This window comes from Rousettus aegyptiacus, unplaced genomic scaffold, assembly GCF_014176215.1.
Source record: "Rousettus aegyptiacus isolate mRouAeg1 unplaced genomic scaffold, mRouAeg1.p scaffold_m13_p_14, whole genome shotgun sequence".
NCBI classification, from domain to species: domain Eukaryota; kingdom Metazoa; phylum Chordata; class Mammalia; order Chiroptera; family Pteropodidae; genus Rousettus; species Rousettus aegyptiacus.
Window position 1 is genome coordinate 2812624 of NW_023416289.1, and position 14166 is coordinate 2826789.

General features: G+C 51.5%; 1 protein-coding gene across 1 annotated transcript; it reads right to left on the reverse strand.

Moving 5' to 3' along the window:
* Positions 1-249: 249 nt before the first annotated feature.
* On the reverse strand, positions 250-2604 carry CBLN1 (cerebellin 1 precursor). The gene is made up of 3 exons (XM_016147556.2): positions 2020-2604; positions 1762-1881; positions 250-447 (listed from the first exon to the last, which is right to left on the reverse strand). Exons 1-3 carry the CDS (start codon positions 2281-2283, stop codon positions 250-252), a joined length of 582 nt encoding a protein of 193 aa, XP_016003042.1. The 5' UTR covers positions 2284-2604.
* Positions 2605-14166: the final 11562 nt, after the last annotated feature.

A 14166-nucleotide genomic window follows, 5' to 3' on the forward strand; every position in this document is an offset into this window, starting at 1 on the left:
TTCATTGCTGGGACTGAATTCGGGAGGAGAGTTTATTTTTGGAAACAGGAGTGCGCAGAGCTAGGTGGAATTGACTTCTAAGGAGCAGACGGATAGAGTCGTCCCGCCGCGCGGCGCACCGTTCCGCGGAACCGGCTGGGGAGCACGTGGGGCGTTCCCCGTCCGCAGCTTTCTCCTCACGTCTCAGCCTCCTCCTGGTCCCCCCTCCTGCCTTCGCCCTCTCCCCGCCTCCATGCGGTGCTGCGCCAGTCAGAGGGGGAACACGAGGAATCCGGAGAAGGTCGAGTACTTCCAGCCCCCCATCAAGTTGCCCCGCTCCAGCTTGAGGTATGCCCGGTCGCCTTTCTCCATCTGGATTAGGACTCCGTTGCTGGCGGCCTCCCGGGTCACGTCTTGGTCACCAGCGAAGGCTGAAATCACCGGCCACCCGTTTAACATGAGGCTCACCTGAGAGAGAGAAAGGCCTGCTTCAGAGTCGGCACAATCTAGGCGGGCGCCGAAGCGCAGCGGCAGCCGGGAGGCGAATCTTCACCGCGGGGCTAGGGCCCTAAACGCCTGGAAGCTACGCGGGGAGGAGGGGAGGGGGAGGGAAAGGGGGGCTTTGCTGAGGGTCCAATGGGAGAGAAAGGTGGCCCATCTGGATGAGAGGAAGGGTCTGCCCCCCCCCCACACACACACGGGAGGCACTTTCATTCCCTGAGCGCCAAGCGAATCCCCGCAGCGCTTTTAGAAATCCAGTTGAATTAATTGGTAGGTGCCTCAAGCGCCCTGAGACTTTGGGCCTCTGCACCCCGCAACCATCCGCCCCCACTCCCCTCTCAAATTGAAACTCAAGCAACTCTGTTCTGCGCTTCTGGGAAAACGAACAAAAGCCCTGTCCCCGCCGTGTCTCAGCTTCCTGAACACAGCGGAGACGCAGTGGAGAAGCCGGGCAAGGCTCTCGGGGAGCGAGAAACCTCGCGCCGAGCGGCGCTCTGTACTTCGTCCCCGAGCCGCGGCCTCAATGCCCCTCCACCTCCGGCTGCCCCCGCCGCTGCCTGGCTTTGTCCTTGCGGTGGCATCGGCAGCCGAAGGCCCTGCGCCCTCCTCCCAGCGGCGCGTTCCGCCTTCTGTCTCAGCCCAGAGGAAACCTGACCTTTGGGAACCCGGGGAGCCGGTGAGTGCGGGCTGGGACAAGGCTGGAGCCACGAAGGAGTGACAATAGGCCCCCTCCTTCTTTCTCCACCCTTCACCCTCTGGGCTCGGCGCTGTTAGTTCAAAAACCCAGCCAGAGTGGGTCCGCAAAAGGATGCCAGGAGGCCCCCTGAGCGTGGAGCTGGAGGCAAGCGCAAAGGCGTCTGGCAGCTTCGGATAAGCCAGGAGAGGTCGGGGCGGGGTGGAGGTGTGGGGTACTGTCCATGGTGCTGAAGGCGGAGATCATGATAATCTTCCGGAAGGGGGAACTGTTTATGATGCTAACAACCTCTACAGGGAATCCCTAGAGTCCCGCAGGAAGGCTGGAGAACCTCTTCTGAAGGACCCGGAAGGTGCAGGAGGGAAACTATGCCTTTGGGGAGAGGGCTAGGTTCCAAGAGCCGGCGACACGGGAGGCAAGGAACAGCCAAACCACAGAACCGTGAGGCCCTGCTACTCGCCCTTCCAAGAGGTCCCGGGCAAACGCACCGGCCCTTTCTATCTCCCTCCCCCGCCATACGGCCGCGCGCTCACTTCTGCAGCTAGTCCCCTACCAGGGCCGGGATCTGGCCCTGAAGCGCGGCTGACCTGGATGGTCTGTCTGTTGTAGACCTTTACCACGTGGAAGTTAAAACTGTAGATCCCTTTGCGCGGGGCGATGAAAGTGCTGCGTTCTGAATCAAAGTTGTTCCCGATGTTCACTAGTACCTATAACGAGACGGGAACGAGCAGGCACGAGTCAATCCCGAACTCTTGGCCCGCGTCTCCGCGGAGACCGTGGAGAGGCTCGGACATCTACCTTCCACCTCGCCCCACCCCCTGCTAATCCATGCATGGCGCACTCACCTGGTCGAAGTAGATGATCATGGTGCGATTACTCATTTCGGACGGTTCGTGGTTAGTGCTTCTGATGGCAGAGAAAGCCACCTTGGCACTGCCGGAGCGCACAGAGATTCCCAGAGCTGTGCCCGTGGGATCAGACGTGGGGTTGGAGTCGCACACCACCAGGCACTTGCCCTCCAGAACGATGGGCTCCGTCTCATTCTGCCCGCGGGCCGGGCCCGCCAGCCACACCGCCCCAAGCAGCAGCAGCTCCACGACGCCCAGCATCGCGCCGCCGGCGCCCACCCCGCCCCCCAGCCCGGGGGCTGCCAGCGCCAGCCGCCCCCCCGCCCCAGCCCCGCTCCGAAGCCCCCTCCTCAGCTCCGTGCGCAGCTCCGCCGACGCCGCCCTGGGCACTCTTGCTCTTCCTTGCACTCCCGGGCAAGCGGGCTCCCTGCGCGATGCTCCTGGAACCCCTCCTGGGCCTCAGGGGTGCCGCGGCTGCCCAGCCGCACTTGGATGCATAGCCGCTGCCGCTCGGTCCCCGCTGCTTCCGCCGCCTCCTGCCCGCACCCGCCGCTGGCGCCGCCGCTGCCGCTCTGAATTATTGATGCAGCCGGCGCTGCAGCCGGAGCGGGCGGAGAGCGCGCGTCCGGCACAAAGGCGCGGACCGCGGCCTGGCCCCGCCCCCGCCGCCTCCTGCCCGCCTCCCTCCGCGGCTCCGCCCCTGCCCGGCCGAGGCCCCGCCCCCCAGCCAATCCTGGCGCGCCGCGCTCCCCGCCGGGCCAATGGCGGCGCTGTCCGCGCGCGGCCACCTGACCCCGGGCGCCGTTGTTATTAGGCGCGGCGAGGCGGGCGGCGCGCGGCAGCAGGGTTGGGCTGTGGCCCGGAGTCGACTGAAGGAGCGAGGCCGGGAGCGCGCACGCGCGCGCACGCGCCCGAACCGTCCGCCGCTGCCGCTCGCTCTCTCGCCCGCTGCCCCTCGCCGCGGTCCTGTTCGGCCCCCTCACCCCTTCCGCTCGCCTCCGTCGCCGGCCCTCAGGTAGGAGGGGCGCGCGCCCAGGGTGGGGAGCGGCGTCGCGGGGCGCGCGGGGCGGGAAGGGTGCGCCCCCCAGCGGGCGCAGGCGCGAGGGGCGGCGGGCGCGCGGGCGAGCCCGGACGGTCGAGCTGGCCGGGCGGCCGGCTGCGGGGCGCGTGCGCGCGCGCGTGTGTGTGCGCGCGGCGGGGCGTGCGCCGTGGCCTCCGGGGGAGGCGCACGTGCCGCCGCCGGGAGCGGGCCTGGCGGTCACTCGAGGCCGGCGCCGCGCGCCCGCTTTGCCCGGCCCCGCCTTGCCCGGCCCGCGGCGGGGACGACGGAGCTGGGCTGGCCGCCCTCGTCCTCCTCCGAACTCCAGCCCCGCGGGCCGCGGAGTCGGATCGAGCGAGCGCTCCTCCGTTCGCCGGTTCGGCCGATCCGGCCGGGTCGCGTCGCTGAGCCAGGCGCCGAGGATGCCGTGCAAAGCCAGGCGCGGCCGCCTTCGCGCCCCTCGCAGGCCGCGCGCCTCGCAGTGACACGTACGCTGGCGTCGCGCGCCGGCTCGTTTAGCAGACACTGTTTTTCTTTTTTCCACTAAAAATTCACACTTTGCATCCTTATTTTTTATTCACCGAACACCTCGTAGCATGTTTTATCCGTGTATAGCTGCATATCCTTGCCTTGAGTGTAGACACCAAATCTTGTGATTTATGGGTGATTTTTCAGGGGTAAATTTGACCTTAAATGAAATTTTCTCTTCAGGCGTTGACTTAGCGCTTTACGCACGCACGCACGCACACACACACACACACACACACACAGTCACAAACGTGGAAGTAGGAACACAGCTTGCTGAGTGGCAGGAGAGAGTTGCCGCGGGGATGGGGAGGGGAAGGCGGGGACCTCGAAGTTTGAAAGCAGGCGGTTAACCGGGCGGAGGCAGGAGCGTGAGTGAACCTCATCACGGTCAGGTCCAAAGCAAAAGCGCCAGCTCGGGACCCCAAGCCGCAGCCGCGCGTCGGGCTGCTGCCCACGGCCCCGGCACCTGGCGCTCTGGTCACAGCCGAGCGACCTTGAACCTGCGTGCTCAGCCAGCGCCGAGGCGCGGCGGGCGGCGGCCAGGCGCGAGCCCGGGGATCTGGAGAGGCGTTGGGGTGCAGAATGGCTGCGCCTCCTTCCTGCCTCCGGGCGCGCCTCGAGCGGGTTGCGTCGCCCCCTAGAGTACGCTCTCCTAGCCGGAAAACTGGCCTGGTCGCCAACAGTCACGCCTTTCCGCTCCTCAACCCCCTTTGTTTCTTTGAGACTTTATAGCCGTTTGAAGAATAACCTGGCGGGAGAGTCCGCGTCTCCCACCTCGCCTCCCTTCGCAGGCCTGCTTCGGTCTCTGGGTTCGGCCAGGAGGAAGTGAAGGGCCGAGGGAACAGGCAGGACTTTTACTTTAAATTAAAATGACACAAAAATAATGTTTTAACTCATCTTTTCGAGACATCCTCAGAAAGCGTCGCCCGCTGTGATTACACCTAATGTGAGAGCCTGCACTAATTTAAGAGGTGACAGCTGGGTAATAACGACACGGCACCCAGTGTAGGGTCCAAGACTGGCAGCTGTAACGGTGCAGGGGACCTGGAGAAAGGGCCATGTAGGTCTGAGGACATCCCTAGTGCCCTGGCTCTGCACAGTCCGACCTTCGCACATCTGCGCCGAGTTCCAGCCCCGCCTGGGGGGAAGCCTGTTTTCATGCAGCGCACGGGCAGGCAGGAGGTGCCATGGAAGAACGTGGCGGTCCGCCGGCCCCTCTCCTCCTCACGCCGAGTGAGGCTCCGGAGGCCGGTGCCCCAGCCCGACCTGCCGTCCGTATGCCACCGGCCCCTCATCCTGTATTTCCGGTCTCGGTGTCCCTGCGGCCCCATGTGTGTCATTCCAAGGGCCTCCTGGACCTCTTTCCTCGCGTGCCCATTCTGCAGGCATGTTTAACCGGCCCGTCCTTTGTCTCCTGCCTTGCCTCCCACACGCTGCACCCTCTTCCTTTCCCCTTCTCGGTGGCAACAGCTGCACCCACCCAGGGACCCCCGCATCCAACTCGACTCTCATCTCTATGTCCTCTCGTTTGAACCATTCTCATAGCGCTGCCTGTTTGAGGTTTATCATCTCTGACCTGGGCTCTTTCTAGAGTCTCCCAATTTATCGTCCAGGGCCCATTGCAAGGCCCACGTCCTGGCCTTGTGCCCCGTACATTCTTGCACTTGGTGGATGTCTATCTAGTGAGTGCCCTGAGACATGTAACCTCACTCTGCTCCCGCGTGCGCGAGACTTCGCTGGCCGCCATGGTTCAGATTGATCGACCCCCCAGAATTCTCCATCCCTCTTCCACACAGTGTGTGTTCAGAAGATATTAAGTGCTGATTTAGTGTTGATAGATGCGTGCTTTCCTGAAGTGCAAGGACTAAATGAGATAATGTGTGTGAGGAGGAAAATCCATCAGAACCTTAAAGGCAGCCCTGTCTATTTTTAATGTCACATATTTAGACTCAGGGTTCTTTTAGCTGCAAGTGACAAACCAAATTGGCTTATTAAAGACTTTATTTGGTTGATGCAAAAAGCCTCCCAGTAGGTCCTGCCAGTTGCTTATGATCACTCAAGGTTATCAGGATCTGGTTTCTGGCTTCAGCATCATTTTCAAACAGGTTTTCCCATATGATAGCCCCTTAGAAGTGATTACCGTCTTACTCCGAGCCAGAAAATGGGCACATTTCCTTCAGTATTTGCAGCAAAAATCTCAGGGTGGTTCTTACCGGGCAGTCTGAGGCACTTGGCCTCTCTGAACATGGGGAATGGACTGTTCTGCTGGGTAAACTCGGATGCGGGGGTCTCCTCCGGAAGGGGGTCTGGCGTTAGCTCCATGTCGTCTAAACCAGGGCGTTCTCCAAAGAGGAGCTGGAGGAGGGATGCTGGGTGGGCACGGGCAACACATGTCTGCTTCGGTCCCACTCGGAGGGTCAGTTGCAATGTATTTCACCCAACAAGAATGGTGAGGAATTCGGAGGCAGTAGCCGCAACAACAGCTTTGTGTCTGTCCTGGTCCTTGTAGATCTCCAGACCTCAGCCGAACGTGAAATCAGGTACTGTCAACATCAATATCATTTAAAACACAGCTTCGAAGTCTGGATGCACTTCAAATGGTAGAGCCGGATAAGTGTAAATAATAGAGTAATTGTGACACTCTGTTCTAAAGGATTTCTTTACTTCGTTAAAAAAAAAAAAAAAGAAGAAATTGACAACATTTTGTCGGAATTGACTATTTCCCTTTTCATTTTTTCAGCATCTAGAAAGGTGGAAGTTTTATTTCTTTGTGGATGGGTACCTAAAATTCCTCATTATCCATCAATTAAGGAAGACAAATGAAAATGTGAGAAAGTCTGAAAAATAAAAGGATTGGATTGGGACATTTCTGAAATTTAAGACTATAGGGTTTGCCTTGCTCAGGCTTCTCAGGTGTTGAAATATTGGTAAAGTATTATAAAACCATCTGTCTGAAGCTTTTAAAGTAATGTGTTATAGAGATTTAGGGAACTGTGAGATTACAAATAATGAATTTATACTGTTGCTATTATATTCTTTACCTGCTGTTTCAAATGCAGCCTTATGTTTTAATGAAGTCTAAGGGTTTTTTTTACCCCCTCACTGCATTCTGAATTTCCCACCACAATGCATTTTGAGAAGAGAAGATAAATATATCTTCACTTATGTAGTCATGTTCATGGCTACCCTAACCATCCCACACCCCACCTCTGCTGTCGGAATGAGAGAACATTTTCAGGAAAAGGGCATATTTTGTCACAGGATCTGAAACAAACTCATCCTTTTATTAAATCAAAATGGATTCCCTAATGTTTGTACACATCAAACAGTATTTCATCTCATTTAGTCTCGGTTCAAAGTCCCAGGCAGTGCGATTCCCTAGTGTTTAGTTCATTTGCCCACAAAGCAGAAGAGAAAGGCTGTTCTGTTCCGAATAGTGTTAAATTTGGGATTTCAGGGGTCCAGGCATTTCAAGTCAATAGTGTAGTTCAGATTTACACTATAACATGGGATTGATTCTAAGTTGTGCAAATAATGAAATAATATTTTAACTTTCACCAAAACTTCGGTCTTCTTGGGTATCGGTTTTATTTTTCTTGCTCAGATTCATTTAAATGCACCATTTTTGCTGTTTAAGTTTTAAAAGTACGTTACAAAATTAACTTGGTAATTGGACACGTTTATTAAATATAGGAAAATACAGAGTTACTTTTGAATGAAGGCCTGGTTTGTGGTGAATATTTTAATTCTTTTAAAATTTTTGATCTTAAAAAAAAGAATGTATTCAAAATATCTTTAGCGCTTATGTTAATACCATATTATACATTTTCTTAGCCTCTGTTCAGAAGCAGAGACTGTATGTCTTCTAAATTGAGAGAGCCTGGCACCGTTTCTAGAACGATGCCTTGAACCTGCTGTGGTGTGCACTGGTAGAAGTTTTGTATGAAGTTGTTGTTCAAGTAGATGACGTTAAGGTCGAAGGAAAAAAGATAACGTGATGGAATCCCACAGAGCTGCTCTCGAGAGAAAAACCACGTAGGTACCATCAAACGCTAGTTAGAATTTTTCCAAGAAGTGATTATCGGTGTGCTTTGGGGTGGTTGATTATAGGGAGAATCCAAGGTTTGGCTGATTCAGCGGACATCTATCGAGGACCCACAGCATGCAAGACCCTGTTTTAGGCCCATGGTTGCCGCGGTGACGCATCACGCGCGCTCCTGGAGATGCACACCTGGGGGGCCTCCATTTAAGACTCTCCCAGTTCTGCTAAGAAGGCCTCTGAGTAGTGATGCTACCTGAATTCTTCCTTCCGTGGTAGCTTTCATTATTCTCCGTATTTGTTCGTGTTTGCCTTATAATCGGAAGATATACAAAAATTACACGCATATGGGAACTTAATAGATTAGAGGACATTCAAGCAAATATTTCAGATCTGTCCTTCAAGGGCATTTGGTGTTTATCAAAGAAATGGTGAGCGTTGTCATCCTCTGCGGGCGGCCGGATTCGCAGTTGGTAAGACTTATCACCAGCTTTCAGAGGGGTCATGGGGAAGTGTCCTGGGCCTGGCAGTTGTTGAAAGACTTCCCACCGTCCAGAACTCTCTCCGGATGGGGCCTTCGAGCTGAATCACAGGCTCCTGTGTTACCAGGAGGTAAATGAAAGGAAGAATTTAAATAGAACTTGAAAGGAGGAAACACACACACACACACACACACACACACACACACACAGAAAAAGGTTTTGGTACTTTTTTTTTTTTTTGAAAAAAATTATCTAAGTGAGAAAATCCCCAAATGACCTTTTCTGGTAGCCGGTTAGGAATTGGGTCAGAGGCGCGTGCCTGGCCGTCCAGCAGCGTGGGGCGCCGAGCCTCCGGGCTGGTAGGGTGCCTGAGCACCCCGGTGCTCGTGCTCCCCAGCGCTGAGCCGTTCTCACTCCTGGAAGCCGAGTCCTTCCAACCAGCTTCTGGCTTTAGCCAATGGAAAGCACAGCAGGGAATCAGGGAGAGGAGTTGGGGTGCGCCCTCCTGCCCTCTCGCCGCTTCAGTGCGGGTGGTGTGAAGCAGTGACCTTGAGAACTCTCCAGCAGTGGCTCCCCTTCTTCAGGATTGTAGCTCCTGCCCAGGCCCCTGCCCGCTCCGGGTTCCGGCTCTCACCTGGTACCCAACTTACCTCCCTTCTGTCTTCCGTCTGAGGATGGGAGGTTTGCCACCCTCTGGGTTCCCAGCCTCTCCCGTTGCTTCCCCTGACCCTGCCAACGCCTCTGTGGGTCATGGCTTCATTACAGTCTCTCCACTTGAACTCCTGAGTCGATTTCTATGTCCAACTGGGGTCTCAATGATATACTGTATCAGTACAAAATCTTGTCGCTTCACCTTCAGAACCAACAAACTCGATACATTTATGCTTAGCGGAGCCACAGTTGTTTAGTCATTGGTTATACCATAGAAAAAAAATCACTGTGGATGTAATTCTAATTTATTACAAATACAGATTAGCTGCATGACATTACCAAAGTCAGATATTTCAAACAAAGCTATTCATCATCAGTTTTAAAAATTAACTACTGATAAGTGTAATTATGATGTTTTCACGATATTAATGTGAAAATATTTTTATAGCACTTTTAAAGTAGCAAATGATAAATCTCCAAGTAAATTACATCCTATGTGCTTACAATACAAGGATATGTTACTATCTTGAGAAAAATACAATATTTTTTGTGAACCCATAAAGCTATTTTAAATTTTAAAAAATGAAAACCTTACCAAATTTTTTTTATATATTGGAAAAGCATGGCGATCACTGCTATTTAGTTTTTTAAGTTTGCAAACTTTTATCTGTGCGTGTTCTCAAAAATCAGGATTGCATTGTTATTCAATAAAACAGGTAATGTTTCAGATTTTTTTTTAACCCATCCTCAAATGTCTCCTGTCTTTCCAAATAACCGTAAATACTACACAAACAGCAACTTGGAAGTGGCCAACCCGGATAGCCCCATCCCACACGAGTCCCAGTCATTCCTTGTCCAGGACCTCACCTTGGTACAGTGACCTTTTGCTGGGCATTTAACCTTCTTTGGAACTTGGCGCTTTTCATCTTCAAGTCCAGCATCCGGTCCTCAGCCTTTTCTTCCCTTCTGCTTCCAGAGGTGAGAGCCTCTTTGTATGCAGCCAGGAGGCCCTGTGCTGGCTCCTACGCACAGACCCCACGCTCAGACGAGCTGGCATGCAGTTTGGGTGTTTATTTTGTTGAATTTTAGATGTTCAGCTTATTGTTGTTTCAAGGGGAGAGATCTGGGGACGTCCCTCACGCCCACATGTTTCCGACGTCACTCCCCATGTTTTGGATTTAAACATAATATTGAGAGCCAACCTCAACGAAGTATATTTAAATATCTGATGGACTCCTTTTAGTCATCCATTCAGCGTAACCATCCATTTCATACCCACTGCCCCGCGTTGTTGGCCATCCTTGCCGAAGCGGTGCTAGGAAGTACTCTCTGACGAGGAGGCTGTCCACAAGCAGCAGCAGAGTTCAGGATAAAGTCACTGAAATGAGCTCCTCAATCCTAGCATTTACTGGTCTGGAGGAACAGGCTGGTTGAATTCCTACTTCCTCTGGTTGTTGTGGGAACACTGCATACTGTAACCGTTCTAAGTAATTATAGATGTACTGAGATTTATCTATGGCTTTGCCGGTGTATTATAAAATTCCATGAATACTCTCTCTGTCCTCACTTGCTGTGAAATTGGCCCCAATATTTAATGCACCAACAGGAGATGATAGGGTATGATTATAGTGAGGCTTCTGTGGCCTTTTTAGGTAAAGATCAGAATGTTGGATCTTTAACCTGCAGTGTCTTGAACCTTAAATGTTGGTGTGTCTTAAACCTTACGTGTCGAACCTTAATTCTTTTCAACTGCATGGTTTTGCAGACAGAGGCCCAGGCAGGCTAAGTCCCTCTGAGACAGCCCGTGCAGCGTGATGCTTCGGGCTAATTAGAGCCTGCACGAGGACCAGCGTGTTGGTTTTAGTAGACAATTTCCATCAAAAGTCCTCATGCCCAAATTCAGAGCAAAGACTATTTATTCAATGTCCACATAATTGGTACAGTTTCACAAACACGTCATGCCCTCTTTTTTCTGTATTTATTTATACATTCAATTAATGTGTCCTGACTGCCAACTGCGTGACAGGTGTTTGTTGTGGGGAATGACGATACATCAGTGAAAAAAGCCAGCAAAACTTGCCACCCTCTGTGGAAGGTACCTGAGGAAGAGATTTCATTTTGTGGCAACCATCTTCTCATTATGAGTTTTACTACCGTAATCAAAGGTAAATTATCCCCGACTCATCGGTCCACGCGATTATGAAAGCCAGAGTATTTTTTCTGCTGAAACATTCTTAAAAGGATACCTTTTAACAGGAGATGGCTATTGTTTTTTAATGATATGAAAAATTTTTTCAATTTTTATCATAGGATTTAATCAGAAAATCATCAATATTATAAATTCCGTGTTGTCATTTCCAGTTTTCACATTCGAGTGACCTCGAGGGCTGTGAATCTGGCTGCCGCCAACGAAAGGTGAAGGCGATCGTTCTGCTGCTTCGACGCATTTTGCCAGTCTAGACCGGCGGGCCGGCTTTTAGTCTATGAAAAGTTTTTAAAATAAATTTTAACGTGTCCTTTAACTCTTCCTTATTTTAAAGATACTCCATTTTTAAATCCTGCTGAGAGAAGAATTTGATCCCTGCATCGGAGGTCAAAATTGGGGGCACGGGGATGGGTGCTCTGGGTCGGCCTCCCTCCCTCCTCCCGCCCTCCTCCCTCCCTCCCTCCTCCAGCGTCCATGCCTCCATGCCGGTGACAGCACGCAGCACGTCCTGGGGGTGCGTGCGCCGCGATCCTTTGGAAGAGTTTCTACCACTGAGTGAGGACTTGTGTATGTCTCTCCTCACAAATGAGCACTCTCCTCCCCACCCCCCCACCGTCCCCTTGGGGACAGGGAAGGAAGGCTCTGACATTGTGCCATGTGAACGTGACCGAGAACTTTCCATGTCTCCTGCATCTTCATAAGCGCCTTTTGTGTTATGCTGGGACAGGAGTTCTTTACATAGAACGTTCTCACATGGAAATCGCTCACAATGCTGGGAGTTTGCCTTGCAAAGGTGGGCGTGGCCTAGAGGGAGCATCCTCAGCATCGCCTAAAAGCAGAAGTTAGGGCTCTCTGTAATATCAAAAACAGATTTCTAGCCGTTTATTAGTGTACGGAATCCTGAACGCACTGAGCTGCCAATCACCAGCAGAGGGAACAGCGACCGTGTGAGCAGACAGGAAGCTCGCAGGACGAAGCTATTTACAGGGACTCTCATTTATTCTAGAAAAACCCACTTGCCTATTCTGAACCACTTTTCTTTAGAGCATATGTCTTACTGCGCAACCAGAAGGGTGTTTATATCCTAGTCGCGTGGCAAAACTCTGCCACTGCCTTGGAGGGATTCATTTCAAGCCTGGAGCGAGGAGCTGGTAAATAGATGGGCTTGGGGAGTCTGAAGACGTCACCCCAGCGCGACTCGAGTCCGTGAATGTCTTCCTTTATCCCATGATGCTGTTGCTAGATTGGGCTACATCTTTTTAAGTAGAAGATAAGTAGAAGCCTAATCAATTGGATTATCCCCACTCATTCGGAATCGGAACACTCGTTTCTGTTCGATGCGATGAGAAAAGATTGGGGACTCATCCTGATGTTTCCACTGGCCACAGAATCATTTCAACTGAAACATGGTTCCCATGTCTGTGAGACAGTTTCCAAATGCTTAGCATTTAAAAGTCACTCCTTGATAAGAGGAAAGAAAGCAATATGCAAAAGATAGGCTGTATATACAGAAATTCTAAAATTCCTATAAACTGTGTTTACATAAGGTGACTGGAAGAGAATATGTTGATTGATTATTGATTTTGGTTAGGATGGTGATTGATTTTTTAACCTTCTTTACGGTTTGGGGGTTCCCCCACAGCCAAACTTCAGTAAATGTATTTTAATACAGTTTTCTTAAATGCCTAAAAGAGCATTTCCTTTTAATAGTATAAAAACACGCATAACATTTTTTGGTACCATCAAGGCATTTTCTCCTCTTCCTTCACCTTGCCACCCACGCGTGAGGATGTTCATGGCCATGCCTCTCATGCGGGCTGAGATTTGCATTCATCAATAAATCATCTGTAATTAGAAGTAGAAATCTTTTCTTCTCTACATAATACATGTATATTGAAAGTAGTTCCCTTTTGTGAATGTTTGACATCTTAGAAACTAGAATAACCTTTATTATGTGTGTTGCTCTGATCAAAACATTATTTCATGGGGTGAACTCAAGGTTACATGTTTAAGAAAAGCATCAGGTTATTCTCATTAAAAAAAAGCATCTCATTCATGAGCCTTTAGCCACTGAAAAGATCATTGGTGGCCTATACAGGTGTGTTTAGTTGGATAGAATTCAGTAGTCTATTTGACAATTGGCAGCACCAAACAACAGTTTACATTTGCAGAGTGCTGTTTAAACACCAGTGTGGTCTATGGCCATGCCACCCTGAACGAGCCCAATCCCATCTGATCTTATGAAGCTAAGCAGGGTTGGGCCTGGGAGACCACCTAGGAAGATAGGTGCTGTAGGCGTAAAAAAAATTTTAAAAATAAGGGATTGTAAGCTGCCAAGGTCCTTGCAATCTGTGAGGTCAACCAAGGGTCCCCTTGCCTAAAAAAAATTTTTTTTAATTAAAAAATAAATAAAATGAAATAAACTCCAATGTGCCTTTCATAGATGGGTATCTACCGCACCGTGGGGCTCTAAGGCAGTTATGACATCAGAGTTTTGGATGTCACAATGTGCTCTGGTAGACGTAAACTGCTCTGCCTAAGGTCCCTCAGGCGGCAGAGGCCACTTCCTCTGGCAACGTCGCCCCTCCCAGAGGCACTCCCGCGGAAGCCCGCGATGCTGGCGGGGTGTTCGTAGTTCGGACTTGGTGCTAACTTGAACGAAATCTTTTCTTTTTCCTACTAAGCAGTGAAGTGTAGTTTTTAAATTTTCAAATATGATAAACCTTTCTCTTTTTTCTTCTTTATCCTCTTTTGTCCCTAAATAGTGAGCCAAATGTATATATTACTGCTAGAAACAGTATAGGCCTTCCGGTTATGCTTTTCTGTGCCTTTTAATCATTTTTACGGCTGCTCGCGTGACAATTATATTTCCGCTCTTAAAAAATGGTTACAAAGATGCCCAGGGAAAAGAGGAGAGCTCTTCTGCCACTGCAGCTGGCTGGCACCCAGCAAACCCGGACACGACTGGTCGTGTGTGTGTGTGTGTGTGTGAGGTTGGGGCGAGGGGAAGAGTAGGAAGCCCCTGAGAAGTAGAAGGGAACGCATCGGACTTTGAGCCACATGGCTGGACCAGCGTCTGACTTCGGGCCTCCCCAGAAGCTCCCTAGAGGCCAGGATTCAAGTGCAGGCGGCTTACGCGAGGCGTGAGTCCAGGGAACACGGGCGGGAGGGCGGAGGAGCGAGGCGAGGACAGGAAGAC